Here is a 19,386-nt window from a genome sequence, read left to right on the forward strand (position 1 = left end):
CGAAAACAGAAGCGAAAGGCCAGTGTTCACACTTGATCTTAGCCAAAAGGCCGAGAAGCGATTGCGAAGGCCAGTGTTCAAATAGCAAACATCTTCTCATTCAAAATATGTCGCGATTCAAAAGTAACTTTGTACTCATCAACGAAACTGAAAAGAATGTGCCAATTTCTAACAGTTGCTTAACTAAGTACGTAGTTGTATCAGTAATAGTTAGAATTTCTCAAAAACAAACTGAGGGTTCTAGAGGGGAGGGGGGTGGGAGGATGGGTTAGCCTGGTGGTGGGTATTGAGGAGGGCACATTCTGCATGGAGCACTGGGTATTATGCACAAACAATGAATCATGGAACACTTCATCTAGAACTAATGATGTAATGTATGGGGATTAACATAAGAATAAAAAAAAATAGTTAGAATTTCTCTTTGAGTCTTCAGATAAAATGAGCAAATGAAAGCTCAGCCCTGCCCCCTCCTCAGCCTCACTACTGACCACTGGAAATTGGGTTTGCCTGAGTGGACAGGTCTGAGGCAAGACCAAAGTGTTGAAAAAAGGTGTCATTTTTAAGTTAACCCACACAAATCATTCTATAATGTAATGTACATTCGAGACATAATTATTTGCAGAAAAATAGCCCAGATGACACCTCTCGGATTCCTCTCACTATCAAGATTCAGCTAAGTATAGTTCAGTCTAGTAACACAAATGATGTCATATATAATTTTGATTTGGCTTGGGAGAAAGGAACAAGTAGGCAGCAGTTTTAGCTTTCTAATTTGGTCTGTTTTGAGACAACGTTAAAAAAGATTTAACATTTAATCTGCTTTCCTTGTACAAACTGTACTTAGCAGAACCAAATAATTGATGAGGGATAAGTTTCTCTTATAAAAAGATGTCAGGGGGGCACCTGGGTGGCTCAGTCAGTTGAGCGGCCGACCCTTGATTTTGGCTCGGGTCATGATCTCACAAAGACGGAGCCCCATGCTCCAAGCTTAGCAAGGAGTCAGCTTGGGAGTCTCTCCCTCTCCTTCTGCCCCTCGCCCCGCTTGTGTGCTCTCTCTCTAAATGAATAGATAAATCTTAAAAAAATAAAAAAGATGTCAGGCCCAGTCCTGAGTTTCACTTCTGGCATAAGAGTGTAAGACGTTCGCAGACTGCTGTCCAATGAAACTGGTGAAAATTATTTTTAAAAATATGTTTATGTCTCTGAAAATGGCCCTAAGAGCATACAGCACATTGTTTAAGAGAATCTACAAAAGCTCGGTAGTAACTGAGTCTGCTATGTGACCCTAGAGCCGTGCTCTCCCCGTCCCCACCCCAGTTTCAGTGAGACAGAAACAACTCCAGACTGCTACTGCCCAAGAACACAGGGCTCCCCCTCCCAGCTCCAAGGCAGAGGGCTGGTCTCCTCAGGAAGGACAGGATGTCATCATTTCTCATCCTCTCCCAGCTGCTGGTAGCTGAGGCTAAGTGCTAGTGAGTACCACCAATGGTCTGGGCTCTCTTCTTCCACCCAGCTCCCACTTTTGGGAAGGAGACCTGACCCTGGGTGCAGAGCTGGTGAGAATAATGGGCTCCAGCTGCTTTGACAGCAGCTCATGGACCAGGGGCCCAGGGCAAGGGCCTTCACTGCCCGCATCTAAGCTACTGGGTACCTGAGATTTCCACTATATTATTCTCCTGACTTTTAGGTAATTTTGAAAATTTTCTATATTAAAAACTTTAAGGACAAAAACACGGGGAAAAAATCCTTCCAAAAACCAAATTCAAGGTCCCCTGAGACTCTGAAATTCTGAGTCTTTATGAGCATCACTGAAACATTCCCACAGACTCAGTAATTTAGAAGCTGGAGCTTTAGACTCTTTCAGGTTAATACATATACTATTTGAAAGTGATTATTGGGTGCCAACCCCAAAAAAACCATTTCCAGAGAATGAGAGGAAAATCTAGAACACAGTAGGGGTTCCCATAGGCCAAATTCATCTCCGCCCCCCCCCCTTTTTTTCCGGTAACCTCTATGCCCAATGTGAGGCTGGAACTCACAACCTCAAGATCAAGAATTGCACACTCTACCAAATGAGCTAGCCGGGTGCCCCAAAACTCATCTTCCTGTAACTGGAAACCTTTCAGAGCTTCAGAGGGGAGATAAAAGTGACCCAGAAAACACATGGCAGAAACATCTCTCCCCTCCTCCCAGAAACAGAATGAGTCTTTTCCTTAAGCAGTTGTGTTTAATCACTAAAATTATTCTGTCCCTAATGAAAGAGAAACAATCTCAGTTTAAGAAGGGGGAGGCTTTTTCTCCCTCACTGATTTTAGAGGTAAGGAGAAGTGAATGAAGAAAGCAGAATTCCTACAGTCAGGCCCTGGTAAAGGCTCCCGGGAGCAGAAGTCCCCTCTCCGTTCTGTCCTTATGTCCAAGGTCACTGTCCTTGGCATTCCAAGCATCCTGCTCTGGAGTAAGACTGTCCTGTGAAATCCCATACGACTCTTCACTCTGTGACCCACAGAGCTGGTTCTCCTCATCCTCATCATCAGTGGCCTGAAGAATCCTCAGGAGTTTGAGCTCAGGGTTCCACCCTCTTCTAGATGTATCGTCTAAGAGGTCCTCTGAGCTCCTCTCTCGGGATTCCAGCACAACCTCTTCCTGAGCGCTGATGTCCTTGTTAGAGGGTTCTATCTTGGATAACTCAGGATCTAAAAGAAGACCCAGCCATTAACTGCACCTGCAGCCCTCTCCCAAATGTGACAAATGGAGGACAGAAAAGGAAGGGCTGGGTGTCTTTAGGACCCTTCTGAGGGATGAGGACTATGGCCTCCAGGGAGATGAACCATCCTTGTCAACATAGGTTCAGCTCTCACTGGCCTGAGTGACTTACTAAGGTCCCTCCACCCTAGTAACTTACCATCCTTATCAGGGAAGGACTCCAGATAATTCTCAGAGTATTCCATCTGTGGCCTCCTTGTGGAACCCTGAAATTCATTAGAGTAAGTGTAAGGAAACTTGAATCAAGACTTTAAGAAAGAAAAGATTTTTTTTCTTTTTTTTTCTTTTTTAAGATTTTATTTATTTGACAGAGAGAGAAACAGCGAGAGAGGGCACACAAGCAGGGGGAGCGGGAGAGGGAGAAGCAGGCTTCCCACGGAGCAGGGAGCCTGACGCGGGGTTGATCCCAGGACCCTGGGATCACAACCTGAGCCGAAGGCAGATGCTTAATGACTGAGCCACCCAGGCACCCCTGGACTTGTGGTTTTTTGACCAATGAAATGTGGCAGAAGTGACATTGTTCCAGTTCCAGCCCCATCTCTCAAGGAAGTGCTTCCACGAGATTACCATACTATCAAGAAACCCAAACAAGGCACAATGAAGAGACCTCATGGAAGAGAACTAAGATGATTTGGCTAACAGCCCCACCCCAGCCGCCAGCTGAAGGTAGGTGCATGAGTGACATCAAGCAACACCAGAAAAACTGTCCACTCACCCCTCAGAATCCCAAGGAACGGCCAACCACTGTGGTTTCAGCTTTGACGTCGTGTGTTAAACAGTAACAGGTAACAGAAACAGGGCCCTAGCAGAATGGTTCTGGTGCTCTTACCTTTTCCAAGTTGGGTCCTTCTGACTTTGTCCGCTGTGGATGCTTTTTGTCAGCTTTCCGACTTAGTAGAGTTCTGTGACCTAGTGACCACGAAGTCAATTCAATTCTCTTCTTACTGTTATTTCATATCCCACTGTTGGGCTTCTAGTTGACCCCTAGCCTACAAGTGACTCCTCATCTTGGACAAGACAGGTTAGAGGAGGTGAAAGGGAGTTGGGCCTCTGAGTTCTCCTTGTGGCTCTGTTCACCTGGGACTGGGACCACATCTGTCACAGAATTTGAGATTAAGGTCAAGGGAAAGACTTAGGGAAAAACAAAAAAGACTTAGGGTTCCTCCAAGAAACCCAAGGGGCAGGTATCTGCACATCATAGCAGCAAAAGAAACCCTGACCCTATGTTTTTGGTTAATGAAGACTCCTCTTACCTTCTTGCACCAACCCTAATGTCCCCATACTGGCTTCTGAAAATGAAACTCCTTCCTTCCAAAAGCTCTAGTTCTCTGATTCTTCTGCATCAGCTGTTTCCCCAGCGAGTCCTTAAATGCACTCATCTTGTCCTTTCTCAATTCCCTTTCTCTAAATGAACATCTTCTGGGGCACCTGGGTGGTTCAGTCAGTTAAGGGTCTGCCTTCAGCTCAGGTCATGATCCCGGGGTTCTGGGATCGAGCCCCACATCGGGCTCCCTGCTCTGTGGGGAGTCTGCTTCTCCCTCTCCCTCTGCCTGCCACTCTCCCTGCTTGTGCTCCTGGGCTCTCTCTCTGTGTCAAATCAATCAGTCAATCTTAAAAAAAAAAAAGAAGAGAACATCCTCCAAGCTGCCACCCGAGGTGTTATGCAAAAAGGCAAAGCCAGTCGAGGAACTCCCTTGCTGAACACTTCTGTTGGCTCCCTACCAGCCTGGTTCTTACCTTAGCTGCACACTTGAAGCACCAGGAGTTCTGGAAAACACTGAGGCCTGGGTCCCAACACCAGAACTTCTGACTGAATAGGTGCGGGGTACGTCCTGGGTATCTGGGTTTTAAAAGCTCCTCAGTTGGGGCACTTGGGTGGCTCAGTCAGTTAAGCATCTGACTCGACTTCAGGTCAGGTCATGATTTCAGGGTCATGATCTCAGGGTCATGAGATTGAGCCCCACATTGGACTCTGCGCTGGAGGCGTGGAACCTGCTTATGATTCTCTCTCTCCCTCTCCCTCTGGCCCCTGCTCACACTCTCATACTCTCTCTCTCTTTCTCTCTCTCTCTCTCTCTCTCACACTTTCTCAGAAAAAAAAAGAAAATCTCAGTTGATTTCAGTGTGCGGTCAGGGGGTGGAGCACCATGACCATGGTCAAACATCTTAGCAAGCTATACAAGCTACTGCCTACCTCTTCAGCCTGACCCTTTACCACCGTCTCTTTCATAACCCACAGCCACGATGGACCACCGTGTTCCCTGTGCAGCCATGCTCCTCCTAGGTGCGCCCGAACAGGCTATTCCCACCTCTGGAGTTCTCTTCCGTATCAGAAAGACTCTCACACATTCCATATCCAATGCAAAAATCAACTCTTCATAAGGCCTTTCTCAACCCAGTGAGGACAGGCCACTGCTCCAAGAACATAATTCAAAAAGGCACCCCAGTCACCCAAGCAAATCTGCTCCTACTGGAGACATCAGGAAGAGGAATGAAAAGCACCTGAATGAATTCAGGGGAGTGCTGATCACCCTGGATGGAGTGCTAACCTTGGACCTGTCAGCCTCACCCTGGGCTACAGCCCTGGTTTTGTCTACCTCCCATGTGAATGTCAGGAAGCTTCTTAGTTCTGCAGGTCAGGGGCCACTGTTGGCATCTGAGAGCTCAGTGGGATGGGAAATAAACCGAGAGAGGAGCATTCTTCTGGGGAAACATCTCACCTGAGCCCTCTCACTGCCCTAGGAGGGGGAGAGCAAATTCTGATGAGGAAGCAGTCAACAAGGTCCACTCTGAGTAGGGCCAAAGAAGCTCCTAAGGTTTAGGAGGATTCTTTCTCCCTCCCTTTCTTTCTTTCTTTTTGTCTGCGCTCAAACTGAGCAACATCAGAGGGACCAGGGTAAGGATATCTTTCAGCTCAGGCACGTGATTAGGATTCCAAAAAGGGGAGCTACCTATTCTGGTCTTCAGCATGAACACCACAGGAAAAGAATTGCCTGTCAAGAACTGGCCACCTGCCTCCTAGAGGGGTCTAGATAATGTGCTGACCTCAACCTGAGCCTCCAGGAACTAACTTGTGGCTGGGAAGCGAGGGAGCCTGGACTCTGCTTCCTTAGAACCCTCTTGGGGCCAGACAGGGGCCCTGGCTCTTTCCTGCTTCATGGCTTGCTCTTCATTCTCAAACCACTCCATCTTTCCTAAAGTAAGACCTGAGGAAAAATGACTCTGACTCATGCTCATGGTCATCTCTCAAACACCCACATGAAGCAGACATCTGGCCCAGCTTGCTTCCTTAGTAAATATTTGATGGAAAGATGATGCACGGAAGCCCAGCCAAGCCAGAACATTCCGAGGAGAACTGTGAATGCCTAATGAAGGCAGGTCCCAAAATGACAGACGTGTCCGGCTTTTCCCGTCCTCAGCTACGTCCTGAGATCCCATCCCTCCCAAACCCATATTCTCCTTACCATAGCGTGGGCCACACACCACGGCACCTGAACATTTATGCAAAATGTCCTGGCTCCCTGGATCACTCTTGGATTTCTTTTTAGCCTCCTGAAACCCACATGAGGAGGAACTGAATTAGGACCTTTGGAAGTGAAGAAAACGTTTCAAAAAGAGTCTAAAAGAAAGAAGTTAGTGTCTGCAAGCAGACAGGAACTCTGTATCTAGAACCAGATGGAGAACAGGGAGACTCGCACCTCCTCCATCCCTTCCCATTCCAGGCTGCACCCCGTGGCCCGTCCCAGCCGGTCCTCCGGCTTCCCTCACGGCCACTCTACCTGTCTCTTCGGTGGGGTTTTCACCCTCCTCTGCCGCTGCTTCTTGTGACCTGGTGACCAGAGCACAGGCTCAATCCTCTTCTCCCTGGCGTTGCCCACCTTCCCCAGGGGCTGCTTGCTGGGCCCTGCTCCACAACAGTGACACCCACTCTGTCAGAACCAAGCCTTTTGTGGTGGAGGAGGGGGGCTGCCTCCTGAAACGGCAGTTTCCTGAGTTCTACACGGGACCTTGCATGACTGTGGCCACAAACATAACAAACCGGGACCCAGACCAAGTATGAGAACTGTGGGCTGACAGCGGGGACAGTACCTGAGGATCTGGCCAGATCCACCAGAAAACCTACCTTCTATGTTCGGGGTGTAATATAATTTCTTCAGCTGTCTAGGATATCTCAATGCTGGTCTCTGGAGGGAAAAAAAAGAAAGAAAAGACAAAGAAGAGGAAAAGCTCTACTGAAGGTGTTTCCTTTTCCCAAGACATACCCTTCAAATGCAGGTAGGTACCCACATAGCCAACGAGCACTGTTTGAGAACCAGGTACATGCAGCGTTGTAGCAGGGCTCTGGAGAGAGGAACCGGAGTGGGGAATAAAGTGCAGGAGAAACAGAGAATGTTCCTCAAACCCCTCCCCGTGCTTTGCTTTCGCCTACATATAGCCCAGCCCTTCTGTGAGGCTTGGGTCCAGCATGGAAGGGTAGAGAGAAAGAAGAAAGAGAACATCAACTCCTCCAGCCTTGAAGAGAAATGAGTCTGGATTTGCATCTAGACCTCTGTCTCCGAGGCTCCCTAGCTCTCACCTGCAGGGTGAGACGGTGTATGGATAAGAACATCTTAGCAGAAATGGCACTGTCGGGTCGGCTCTTTTCCAGGGGAGCTTTCTTCTTCATCATGGCCAATTGTGTCTTCATCTCCAGGGAAGGCATGGTTTTCCCTTCATCAGGTAAGAGGCTGGAGGGGACAGAGACAGCCAGTCAGCAACAGTTCTTCTTGGAGAGCGTGGCTGAGGAAAAAGGCATGGAAAGGACTCCAAATTTGAATAAATTTCCACTGTGGGCCTAAAAAGACCTAAGCCAATAGGTGCTCATCGGGCAACAGCTTTCAATTAGCTGAGGACAGGCGTTCTTATCCCCATTTTGCAAACGAGGGAATGAGGCATAAAGATGCTAGATAAATTACCCAAATGCACAAAACTGGGAAGTTTCAATGCAAAATCCAAAGGCTGTCTCACTCCAAACCACACTGCCCTTCTGCCTCCCACTTATCCGTAACTCGTTTATAAAAAGAAGAGAGTGAAGGCTCCTGGCTGGCTCAGTCAGCGGAGTATGGAATTCTTGATCTCAGAGTCATAAGTTCAAGCCCCTTGTTGAGCATAAAGCTTACTTTAAAAAGAAAAAGGAGAAGGAGAAGAAGAGAGTAGTAGTGCCTAGTAGAGGTTCAAATAAGAAAATAGGCTTTTTGAGAGAGATTGCAGCCCTCCATTGAAGTTGGCTGTGATTGCTCAGGATTCCAAATAAATTGATTTGAGAAGAGAAGAGGAGCCTCACCTAACATTGGCGGTTGACACTTATCCTTTGGGGTCCTTTATTTGGCAGGAGAGTTGGTAAAGTGAATGATAAATGCTGTTTTTATAGGATAAGCCTGGAAGCTTGGAAGCTTGGGCACATTTGACCCTTTTTATTTTTATTTTTTTTTTTTTTTAAGGATTTTATTTATTTATTTGACAGAGAGAGAGACAGTGAGAGAGGGAACACAAGAAGGGGGAGTGGGAGAGGGAGAAGCAGGCTTCCCGCAGAGCAGGGAGCCCGATGCAGGGCTCGATCCCAGGACCCTGGGATCATGACCTGGGCCGAAGGCAGACGCTTAACGACTGAGCCACCCAGGCGCCCCTTGACCCCTTTTTAAAACTGCACTTTATACTAAATTTGGGGAACAAGTTGAATGTTCTATAGGACAGGTGCCCATTGAAATTTGAGGAATGCAGACAGCACTGAACATGGGCATGTCTATTAAAACAGTCTGGTCTTTTGACCCACAAGCCCAAAGATTCCAGAATGCCTATGAGGAGAAAACTTCTCTTAAGGAAACTAAGACACTACTTCTACCATTCTCAAGTAAACTGGGTTTTCTAACTACATAACTGAGTGGAAAACAGAAGCCTATCAGATCCTAAGTGTGTCTTATTAAAGATCCAGGTCTGTTTATAATGTATTTATGAATTATAATAAAGATGACTGTATATCTGAAAAACAAAACAAAACAAGAGAATAGACGTAATGTGCTTCTATAGCGCAGGGCCGGGCAAGTGGTAAGTACTTGATAAATGGTGGTCATTACCGTCATCACTGTACATTGGTAAGTCTCCGAACTCACTGAACAAGCAGAGGGGACAGTTCTTCTCCCCTCCTTACTCAGGAAGAGCATGCGACTTAGTGCCTTCTCTGCTTCAGAGAAGAGCAGGTCCCCTGGCTCTCCCACAGGCTTACATGATACTTACTCCTTCAGTAGATCCTGAGGTAACATGTCAAATTGGTTCCAGAAAGGTATGGACTCTGCGTTTAGTTGCTCAAAAAAGTGTACTGGTGAGGGGGGAGGCACAATCATCCCTGGAGGTCCCAGCTGTGTTTCTGTTTTCTGCTTTCCACAGCGAAAATTGTCTTTCTAGAAAAGCAACAATGGAAAGTGCCACTCCTTCCCATCAACATTCCAGCCTCCCAACATAACCCTGGCATGCCAAACTCCCTGTTTCCAGACCCACTCCAGCAGCAACCCCTCCTTTGCACTATGAAGGCCACCATATTTTCCCTCTCTGGCTCCCCACCCCATTGTTGAATTCAGATCATACAGGGATTCATTGCTTTGGTTTTTTTCCCAAAAAGGTTATTAATTCATTCACTGAGCAAAACTGAACAAATATTTATTGGCCAACTATGTGCCAGGTGCAGGGCTCACACTGGGGATTCAGCAATGAACAAAGTGGACCAAGACACTACTCTCATGGTTGTAGCAACCTTCCAGCTCTGTTACTTACCCAAGGTTACATTTACCCATAAGTGGTGGCATAAGGATGAGAAACCCAAGTCCATTATAACCCCTAGTCCACTGAAGCTCTCTTTCTATCACACCAGGAATTTGTCAAAAACTCCCCCTGAATATCCAAGGCTTCCTCCTAACTTTTCTTCAAGATGCTCTTCACCTTCCTACAGGGAGTGGGTAGGGAAGAGAGTCTCTCAATAGAAAATGCTTTGGTAATTATTCCTTAAAAGGGGTTTTCTTTTGCAAGTTTTATTCATTTAAAAAGAATGGGGGAAGGGGGAAAGTACCTGAAAGGAAAAACAAAATTCTACAGAGTAATCTCATAAAGGTTTGACCAAAACATCAAACTTACCCCTGTAGATTTCATTCTTCTCTTCATCCAGTCCTGGCTGGGAAGAATATGCTTCTTCTCAGCTGGACTTGAAATAAGAACAATCACAATTTATTCCCAGACATCTCAAACAGAAGCACCAAGGGTATTTGTGAATGATGACCATGGAGATTTCTATCCTCTCTTCAGTACTCAAAGATGGCTGCTTGGAAGCCTGGAGGAACCAACTGCCCAGAAGCTGTGAGAAATAAGACCTAACCTCACATCTACATTAGGTTCCCTGCCATTCTCTCCTACAACCCAGTTATTTGCTTTCATAGCATTAATCCAAATTAGTAATTATATACTTCAGTATGGTGATATTTGTAAAGCCTGAATCCCAACCCTCCCACCCCTCCCACCACCACCCCCCACCACCACAAGACTCTAGGAGGACAGGGAGCAAGTCTATTTGGTTCTTCACTGGATTCTCACTGCTTAGCACAGAGGAGGTGCTCAAGTATTTTTTGCTCCGTCATCTTCCACCTCCTTGCCTGGAACACGTATATGATGGCTGGAGCACTAGCCGTCAACTTAGACCTTCAAAGCCCCCATGAGACACCTTAGAAAATGAAAGCCACAGGCTAAGGATGATGACCAGAGAGCCCGAAGGAGTTCTGGTTTCTGATGAACACGTGGAGCTGAGGTACTAGCCCTGATCCACCCAAATCTGGGCTTTTTTTTACACGAAAGAAGTAAACCTCTAGGAGTTTTTTGTTTATATCATATATATATATACATATATATATGTGTATATATATACACATGCATAAGCACTGACAGGATAATTAAAAAATCAAGTAAGAAGAAATTCTTAAATCACATCCTATCTACATAGTCACTTAACAAGAATCCAAAAGCCTTAGCATTCATGAAAGAAAAACCAAACACCTTTTTCCAGTGGTTATCAGTATTATCAAGCCTTTGGGCCCTCTCCCAATGACCCTTCTGCTTTGTACACAAGTCCTACAGGCTATTCATCTTGTGCCACTGCGCTAGGCCTTGGGGCTGGGACCAAAGATTCACGCGCTTCACTCAAAATGTTTTCACTAGCTGGGGATGGCTAATAAGAAAAACTGATAGGGGCGCCTGGGTAGCTCAGTCTGTTAAGTACCTGCCTTCAGCTCAGGTCATGATCTCAGGGTTCTGGGATCAAGCCCGGCAAGCACGGGGCTCCCTGCTCAGCAGGGAGTCTGCTTCTCCCTCTCCCTGTGTCCTTCCCCACAGCTTGTGTTCCCTCCCCACTGCTTGTGTTCTCTCTCGCTATCTGTCTCTCTCAAATACATAAATAAAATCTTTAAAAAAGAAGAAAAAGAAAAACTGATCATCAGGAAGCGTCTGTTTCTTAGCCCTCACAAATCTACAGGCCCTATCTTGCCTGTTACTTAATGCCATGTAGGATCTGATGTAGAGAAGCCCCAACGCAGGAAGCACAAAGTGCATTAAATAGAACCCCAGTGAAGCAGGAAGCAAATACAAGAGACCGTGACCTTCTTCTCTAGTTGACCTCCTGTTACTTGCAATGAGGTGGCTAAAAGGGAGATCACAAATAGGAGGCCTGCGCAGGGCAGGAGGGACTTGCAGAACGTAAGGGCGGAAGGCTCCCAAGTTCTGGACACAATACTCACCTCACATGCCTCTCTGGTTGTTCTGGGATCCAGATTACAACCATATTTCTAACATCTTGAGGGCTGGGAAGGTGGGTCTCATTCAAATTCAGCACTGAAAGCTAAGAGAAAGATGTAAAGCCTATATGTGGCTTGAAGGTACCAGCTCCTGATGGTATTCAGAACAGGCTAAGAACTGAATTACCATGGTAATGAAAAGGGTATGCTGGTGCAGAAGATGACAAAAAGACATTTCTCATCCCCAGATTGTCTTCATAACAATGCCCTAAGAAACCAGATACCAGTACAGTACTCTGCAAGAGTGAGCATTTTAAGTGAATAGTCTCCTCTGCCTCCCTGTGACATCATTTAGCAACTCCCCACCCCATATCCCCTAGAGGGGAACTTGGGGTTTGCCTAAGGGAATGCACTCATTCTGCCTACTCCACTCCAAACACTTAGATCCCCTGCAGATAACAGCATTTGGGAACTGGGAGGGAATTGGTAGGGACAGAAGCCAGTTTTCTGCTTTTACCGCCTGTCTATAATTAAAGGCATCTACATAAAAGTTAAGATCACAACACTTTTCACGTTCAGACATTTAAGATATTAGAACACTGGTGCTCAAGGAAACCTTATAAATGATCTAGTCCCTACCCCTGGTAGGATACAGGGAACAAGAAAACAAAAACAAAAACAAAAACTAATAAAAATTCAGCGCCTGGGTGGCTCAGTCAGTTAAGTGACCGAATCTTGATTTTGGCTCAGGTCATGATCCCAGGGTCCTGGGATTGAGCCCCATTTCAGGCTCCGAGCTCCTGAGCTCAGTAGGAAATCTGCTTGAGATTCTCTCTCTCCCCCTCTGCCCTTCCCCACTGCTTGCGTGCTCACTTCCCCGACCCTAAGAGATAAATAAATTTTTTAAAAAATAGCGTTGTCCTATGAAAAGGAACTGAAGGGCTTGGGGGACTAGGGGAGACTTCTTTGCACCGTAAACCCTTTCATGTTTTTTGAATTTTGAACCATTTGCAAGTACTAGCTATTCAAATATCTTAAAATGAATTTAATCTAACCCCTTGTTCTAAAGAGGTCAAAGAGGAGAGTGATTTGTTCATTCATCCATTCAAACACATCTACCCTCTCTCTGTCCCTTATACTCTCCACCATGTGACAGTGAAAGGTAAAGTATCTCTTGAAAAAAATAAAAGGCATCCGTAAGACTGCAAAGAAGAGTAAATCTCTCTTTATGGTAGATAAGTAGAAGGGCTTTTCCTCCTAAACTCTAATTTAGCTCGGCCTCTAACTAGCTATGTGCTTTAGCAAATCACTTCCTTATCTGGGCCTCAGTTTTCTCAACTGTAAGACATAAGAGACAGACCACAGTAATGTTCTTCAATTGCAACTGCAACTAATTCATAGGTCATGGGACCAACTTTTGTGAACTGTAGCCTACATTGCTTAGAAGAAGAATAGAGGGGCGCCTGGGTGGCTCAGGCGGCCCTGCGTCTGACTCTTGATTTTGGCTCAGGTCATGATCTCAGGGTCGTGAGACTGAGCCCCGCATTGGGCTCCTCGCTGAGTGTTGAGTGTGGAGCCTGCTTAGGATTCTTTCCCCCTCTCCCTCTGTCCCTCCCCTGCTCATGCGTGTTCTCTCAGTCTTAAAAAAAAAAAAAAAAAGTAAAATAGAATAGGACAGAAAATATCAGAGTGCATTACTCATAATTATGGTAAGGATTGTTTTATGCTATTTTGTTGCAAAATGTATTTTTTACTGTAGGTCATAGCAGCTAAAAAGTTGGATAGTCATCAGAATAGATGACCTGAAGGCACATTTTAGGTGTGACAGTCCAGCATTCTAATTTCCCCATATTATGAGATGACAGGGTTTACTTAGTAGCTGAACATGCTCTTTGCAGGATACAGACAGAAAAGTCTTACCATTGATCCCACTAGCGTCTGGGATTTCTGGAGACAGTATAGCACGTAAAGGCTTAGTACAAAGCCCAGCATATACTTAAGGGCCCAATATTAGATAGTTATCATTGTCATTATTCAGATCATGGTCATCCTGAATGGTATACAGAGGCAAGTATTTTATTCCCACTAGTAAAGAGAAAATGCTGAAGAAGTACCTTTTTTAATCTGTGATTTACTTTAGGAGATCTATCAGGATGGTCGATTAAATCTTTGTCAGGTAAATCTTCCCGAGGCCTAAAAAATGAGTTTCCAAACATGACATAGAGATACAAAAGAGCTACGGGGATGGCAGTTAGTGCTCTGAGGAAAAGCCTTCTGCTTATCCACAGAAGACCTGGGGCTTAATACTTACCGAATGAATGTAGGGTGTCCCCATGGCCTTAAGTTGTGTTTCTTTGTTATGGAACAGCTCCCAGACACTGCACACTGTAAACACTCCACAACTCTTTGTTGCATCAAACTGAATTCAGAGCCTATGCCCCTCTCCAACCACAGACAGTTATGTCACTATCAATAAAAGTTGACTGAGTAACCCTTGATGTAGATGTTCAAAGCATGTTAAATAAGCCAAACATAGTATTTACACACAATGGAATATTTTTCAGCCTTAATAAGGGATGCAATTCTGATAGATGCTCCAATATTGCTGAAACTTGAAGCCATTATGCTAAGTGAAATAAGCTAGCTAAGGGGCGCCTGGGTGGCTCAGTCGTTAAGCGTCTGCCTTCGGCTCAGGTCATGGTCCCAGGGTCCTGGGATCGAGCCCCGCATCGGGCTCCCTGATTCGGGGGGAAGCCTGCTTCTCCCTCTCCCACTCCCCTTGCTTGTGTTCCCTCTCTTGCTGTGTCTCTCTCTGTCAAATAAATACAAAAATAAATCTTTAAAAAAAAAAGAAGAAGCTAAACACAAAAGGACAAATTTTGTAGGATTCCACTTATATGAGGTACCTAGAATAGGCAAATTCATACAGACAGAAAGTAAAATAGACATTAACAGGAGCTGGAGGGAGGAGGGAATGGGGAGTTACTGTTCAATGGGTAAGGAGTTCCTGTTTGAGTTGATGAAAAAGTTCTAGAAATGGATGGTGGTGACACAACGCTATGAATGTATTTAATGCCACAGAATTATACACTTAAAAACGATTAAAATGGTAAATTTCACACTATGTATATTTACCACAATAAAAAAAAAGGAATACTGTCCCCTTACATTTTCATATCACTTGTTACTATATTTTTTTAAAAGCCATGTCAAGTGTAGGAATGAATACATATGGCGAAGAAGTGTAAGATAAAGACCCAACTCCTGGGCGCCTGGGTGGCTCGGATGGTTGGGCGTCTGCCTTCGGCTCGGGTCATGGTCTCAGGGTCCTGGGATCGGGTCCTGCATCGGGCTCCCTGCTCCTTGGGGGCCTGCTTCTCCCTCTGCCTCTCTCGCTCTGTCTCTAATGAATAGATAAATAAAATCTTTAAAAAAAAAAAAAAAAAGACCCAACTCCTTAGGCTGATTCACGTGCCATAGGCCACTGCTTTTTACTCCACCTCCCTAGCCTCAGCTCTGACCACTCCCCCATTCCTGCTCTATGTTCCACGCACAATGAGCCCTTCTCCTGACATCGAAAGAACTTCCTCTTGCCTCCAGGCCTTGGCATATGCTCTTTCCGCAGCCCAGAACTCTCCTCGTGGCCACCTCCCATCTGCAACCCCCACTTTGCCAGACTGCTCACACTTCAGTATACAGGTGCAGGTTCCACGTCCACAGAGGACAGTGCCCTGGGTGAGGAACCCTTCCCATGTGCTTCCACACCCCCGCGGGGGCCCTCTCATCGCGCTCATCACACGGGACAGTTCTTGTCCTCCCCAGTGAGGCTGAAAACCCTTTGGGGGTAAAGACTGTATCTTGTTTACCACTGAATCCCCAGAGCCCAGCAAAGTGGTCCCCACTAAAATACATTTGTGAATTCAATGAGTGACTACACGAATGAGGTCATGGTCTTTGCCTTCATAGGACCTGACTGGGAGAAGCCACCTTCTTCCCAAGGTTCAAGTCCTAGAGAACCAGAAAGCAGTCCTACCCTTTCCCATCCTGTCTTTAGCCAAAGGAAACCACCAAAGGCTGCTTTACATCAAACGGGAGAAAAGGAACCGGTACAAGGCCACTAGGCATGCCTTGGTTCCAAACCACAGGAGTTCTAAGTCTAAGTTTTCTGTAGATCCCACCCAGGCCCTTAGTTTCCCGTATCAACAAGCACTAACTGTATGCCTAGGCTTTGTAGGAGATTCAAAAGGAAACCATTGCTTCTGCCTTCGAAAGCTTACAAATAGTTTCATACCTAAAAATAAAGGATAAGAAAGATAGTGTGTGTGGACACAAGTGTTCTGACGACCTGCAGAGGCTGATGAGATACCCCCCGTGGTGGGCTGAATTGTGCCCCCCAAATTCTTACACTGAATCCTAACCCTCAATACCTCAGAGTTTGAGTCCCTCAGTATTTGGAGATGGGGTCTTTAAGGAGGTAATTAAGGTAAAATGAAATCATACAGACAGGCCCTAATCCAATATGACTGGTGTTCTTATTAAAAAGAGGAAATTAAGAGATTAAGAAACACTTATCATGATGAGCAGTGACTAACAGAGAATGGTTGAATCACTCTATCACATACCTGAAACCAATATAACACTCCGTGTTAACTATCCTGGAATTAAAATTAAAAACTTAAAAAAAAGATGAGGATGGGATGCTTGGGTGGCTCAGTCAGTTAAGCGGCTGCCTTCAGCTCAGGTCATGATCCCAGGGTCCTGGGATCGAATCCCGCATCGGGCTCCCTGCTCAGTGGAGAGCCTGCTTCTCCTTCTGCCTGCCGCTCCCCCTGCTTATGCTCGTGCTCTCTCTCTCTTTCTCTCTGACAAATAAATAAAATCTTTTTAAAAAAAAAGAAGAAGAGGATGGGATGCCTAGGTGGCTCAGTCAGTTGAGTGTCTGCACTGGGCTCAGGTCATGATCTCGGGGTCCTGGGATTGAGCCCCACATCCACTGGGCTCCCTGCTCAGCAGGGAGTCTGCTTCTCCCTCTGCCCCTCTTCCCACACATGCTTTTCTCTCTCTCTCAAATAAATAAAATCTTTAAAAAAAAAAAGAGGAAATTAGGACAAAGACACACTGAAGGAAGACCATGTTAAAACATAGGGAGAAAATGGCCACCTACAAGCCAAGAAGAAAGGGTTCAGAAGAAAACAACTCTATCAACACCTTAATCTTGAACTTCTAACCCCTAGACTGTGAAAAAATAAATTTGTGTTGTTTAAGCCACACAGTCGAGGGTACTTTGTTACAGTGACCCTAGCAAACTAATACACCTCTATTTTAGCAACTCCTACAACACAGATAATGCTTTCCTTTTGTTTCCCACTGCCTCGTCATCATTTCTCTAACTGAACTGGTGTTTTAGTTTTAACCCAGCTTTCTCAAAGTCTACTACATGGGTAAAGGAAATCAACCCAGAATTTTGAGATAGGAGGCTAATAATGGAAGATTCCATGATAATTTACCTGCCTTGGAATTTGGAGTCAAGCTTTGAACCTGGACACAGTAAAGAGGGAGGTTTGGTGAAGGTAAATCCTGATAAATGATGATGAGCATGTCTCTTGGCTTGGATGCAGGAATCTGCTATGTTTACAATGGTGAGCACGGGGAGTTTGTCTGAGAAAACAGAACAGAAGAAAACATGTAATCTGTCAAAAGGAGCCAAACAGAAATAGTTCAAGGATCTTGTAAGGAAGAAGCAGGGCTGACTAATGCACCTTCATCATTTGGAGTTGTTTTACAGGGGGAGCCCAGGATTCGAGGGTGGCCCCTCTCAATACGGCGGATCGTGGCCCAGCATTGTGGATGCTGACAAATGGCCAACTTGCAGGTGGTTTCATCCCACTGGCTCTCATCTGGTAAGTCCATAGCTACAAATGGTTTAGGACAAAAGCCAATCTTGCAGCTTTCTAGCCCTCTAAAGTAACAAAAAACAGACAATTAGAGTGTATTATACCTCAGCCATGCAGTCCAAATCTTGGACTCAAAGCATAAAATATTTCTGTTGAACCCACATACATAAATGATGGTCACAGGATAATTAAGAATTGGGTAACAAGCTACTCAGTCATTAAAAAGAACGAAATCTTGCCATTTGCGACAACGTGGATGGAGCTGGGGGTATAGCGCAGTGAAATAAGTCAATCAGAGAAAAGACAAATACCATATGATCTCACTCATGTGGAATTTAAGAAACAAAACAAAGGAAAAAAGATACAAGCCAGAAAACAGACCCTCAACTATAGAGAACAAACTGATGGTTACTAGACGGAAGGTGGGGGGAGGGGCGTGGAGGGTGAAATAGGTGATAGGGATGAAGAGTGTTCTTATTGTCATGATCACTGAGAAATGTATAAAACTGTTGAATCACTATATTGTACACCTGACACTACTATAACACTATATGTTGACCATATTATAATTAAAATTAAAAAAAAAAAACTGGATAACAACCAAGTATGAAAACATCTCAGCATGAAGTAGAGTGGCAAGAGTTTTTGGAGCAGACTAACTTCATAAAGTCTCCGACTTGGCCATTTAGTAGCTGAGTGACCTGGGTCTTAAGCAATCTGAGCTACAGGTTCCTCATCTGCAAAATAAGGATAAGCCTGTTTCACAGGATCATTACAAAGATTAGTTAATGGATATTAAAAGGTCTGGATATTAAAAGGGCGCCCGGGTGGCTCAGTCGGTTAAGCATCTGTCTTTGGCTCAGGTCATGATTTCAGGGTCCTGGGACTGAGTCCCACGTCGGGCTTCCTGCTCAACGGGGAGTCTGCTTCTCCCTCTGCCTCTACCCTTCCCCCCTGCTTGTGTTCACTCTATCATGCTCTCTCTCTCAAATAAATAAATATTTTTTTAAAAAGTTCTGGCATATAGTTCAAAATAAGTATTAGCATCCTTTCTTTTTCCCCTTCATTAATCATTAGGGAGAAGACACCATCATCTCTAAAAAGCCTTATCAAATCAGAACTAATATAATCACAGAAGTACTTGAGATGGCTTTAGATGGTTCACACCTTTGGAAAACATGCTTCATTTTGCAATATGCTCCAATTCTCATACAGGCAGCTTAAATACCCACCAGAAATGAATGGGTTTGCTCAAACAGTAGTAGACTTACAGTTACATTAGAGGCCTCTGGCTTTTCATTTACTGGCTGTACGGTCATAGGCAAGTGATTTCACGTCTCTCAGCTTGTTTCCTCATATAAAGAGGGGACAGGAAATCCCTAAGTAGGATTGTGGAAGCATTAAGAGAAATAACATACTTTTATGTATGATACGTAATAGGGGCTCAATAAATAGTATTATCTTTCTCTAGAAATATTTTAGGCAATCACTACCACCTGGTCCTTAACGCGATTATTACAAAGTTGGGAGGGGTGAAAAGATTAAAGGTGGACATTAGGTCCCCTTTTTAAGGACAGTATCCATTTCTTCTTCCTTTTATTCAACACATTTATTGACTACCAAATATGTGACGGGACATGTTGCAGGCATAGAGAACAGTAATGAACAAAATAAGTCCCTGTTCTAAAGAACTTATAAATTAAACCAAAGATAATGAATTATTGGTATGGCATCGCACCTGCCCTATGACTCGTTTTGTTTGGCCTACACTTTGAGCCACTTTTTTAAGTGGAAATAGTCCACAGTATTCAGATTTATGACTCCTCTTAAAGATCAAAATATCTTTTACATCAACATGGATGGGACTGGAGGAGATTGTGCTAAGTGAAATAAGTCAAGCAGAGAAAGTCAATTATCATACG

General features: G+C 45.0%; 1 protein-coding gene across 2 annotated transcripts; it reads right to left on the reverse strand.

Moving 5' to 3' along the window:
* Positions 1-456: 456 nt before the first annotated feature.
* On the reverse strand, positions 457-17,641 carry CUNH9orf43 (chromosome unknown C9orf43 homolog). Of its 2 annotated transcripts, XM_035016003.1 has the most exons (13): positions 17,330-17,641; positions 17,078-17,228; positions 13,685-13,763; positions 11,574-11,674; positions 9,928-9,994; positions 9,037-9,200; positions 7,340-7,490; positions 6,887-6,947; positions 6,543-6,592; positions 6,228-6,315; positions 3,593-3,672; positions 2,903-2,969; positions 457-2,693 (listed from the first exon to the last, which is right to left on the reverse strand). In XM_035016003.1, exons 1-13 carry the CDS (start codon positions 17,478-17,480, stop codon positions 2,356-2,358), a joined length of 1,548 nt encoding a protein of 515 aa, XP_034871894.1. In that variant the 5' UTR covers positions 17,481-17,641; the 3' UTR covers positions 457-2,355. The 2 variants fall into 2 exon arrangements, with proteins under 2 accessions (XP_034871894.1, XP_034871895.1); XM_035016004.1 differs by lacking the exons at positions 17,078-17,228; positions 17,330-17,641 and adding an exon at positions 13,882-14,250.
* Positions 17,642-19,386: the final 1,745 nt, after the last annotated feature.

Source organism: Mirounga leonina, unplaced genomic scaffold, assembly GCF_011800145.1.
Source record: "Mirounga leonina isolate KUSES-001 unplaced genomic scaffold, KU_Mleo_1.0 Mir_170, whole genome shotgun sequence".
Lineage (NCBI taxonomy): Eukaryota > Metazoa > Chordata > Mammalia > Carnivora > Phocidae > Mirounga > Mirounga leonina.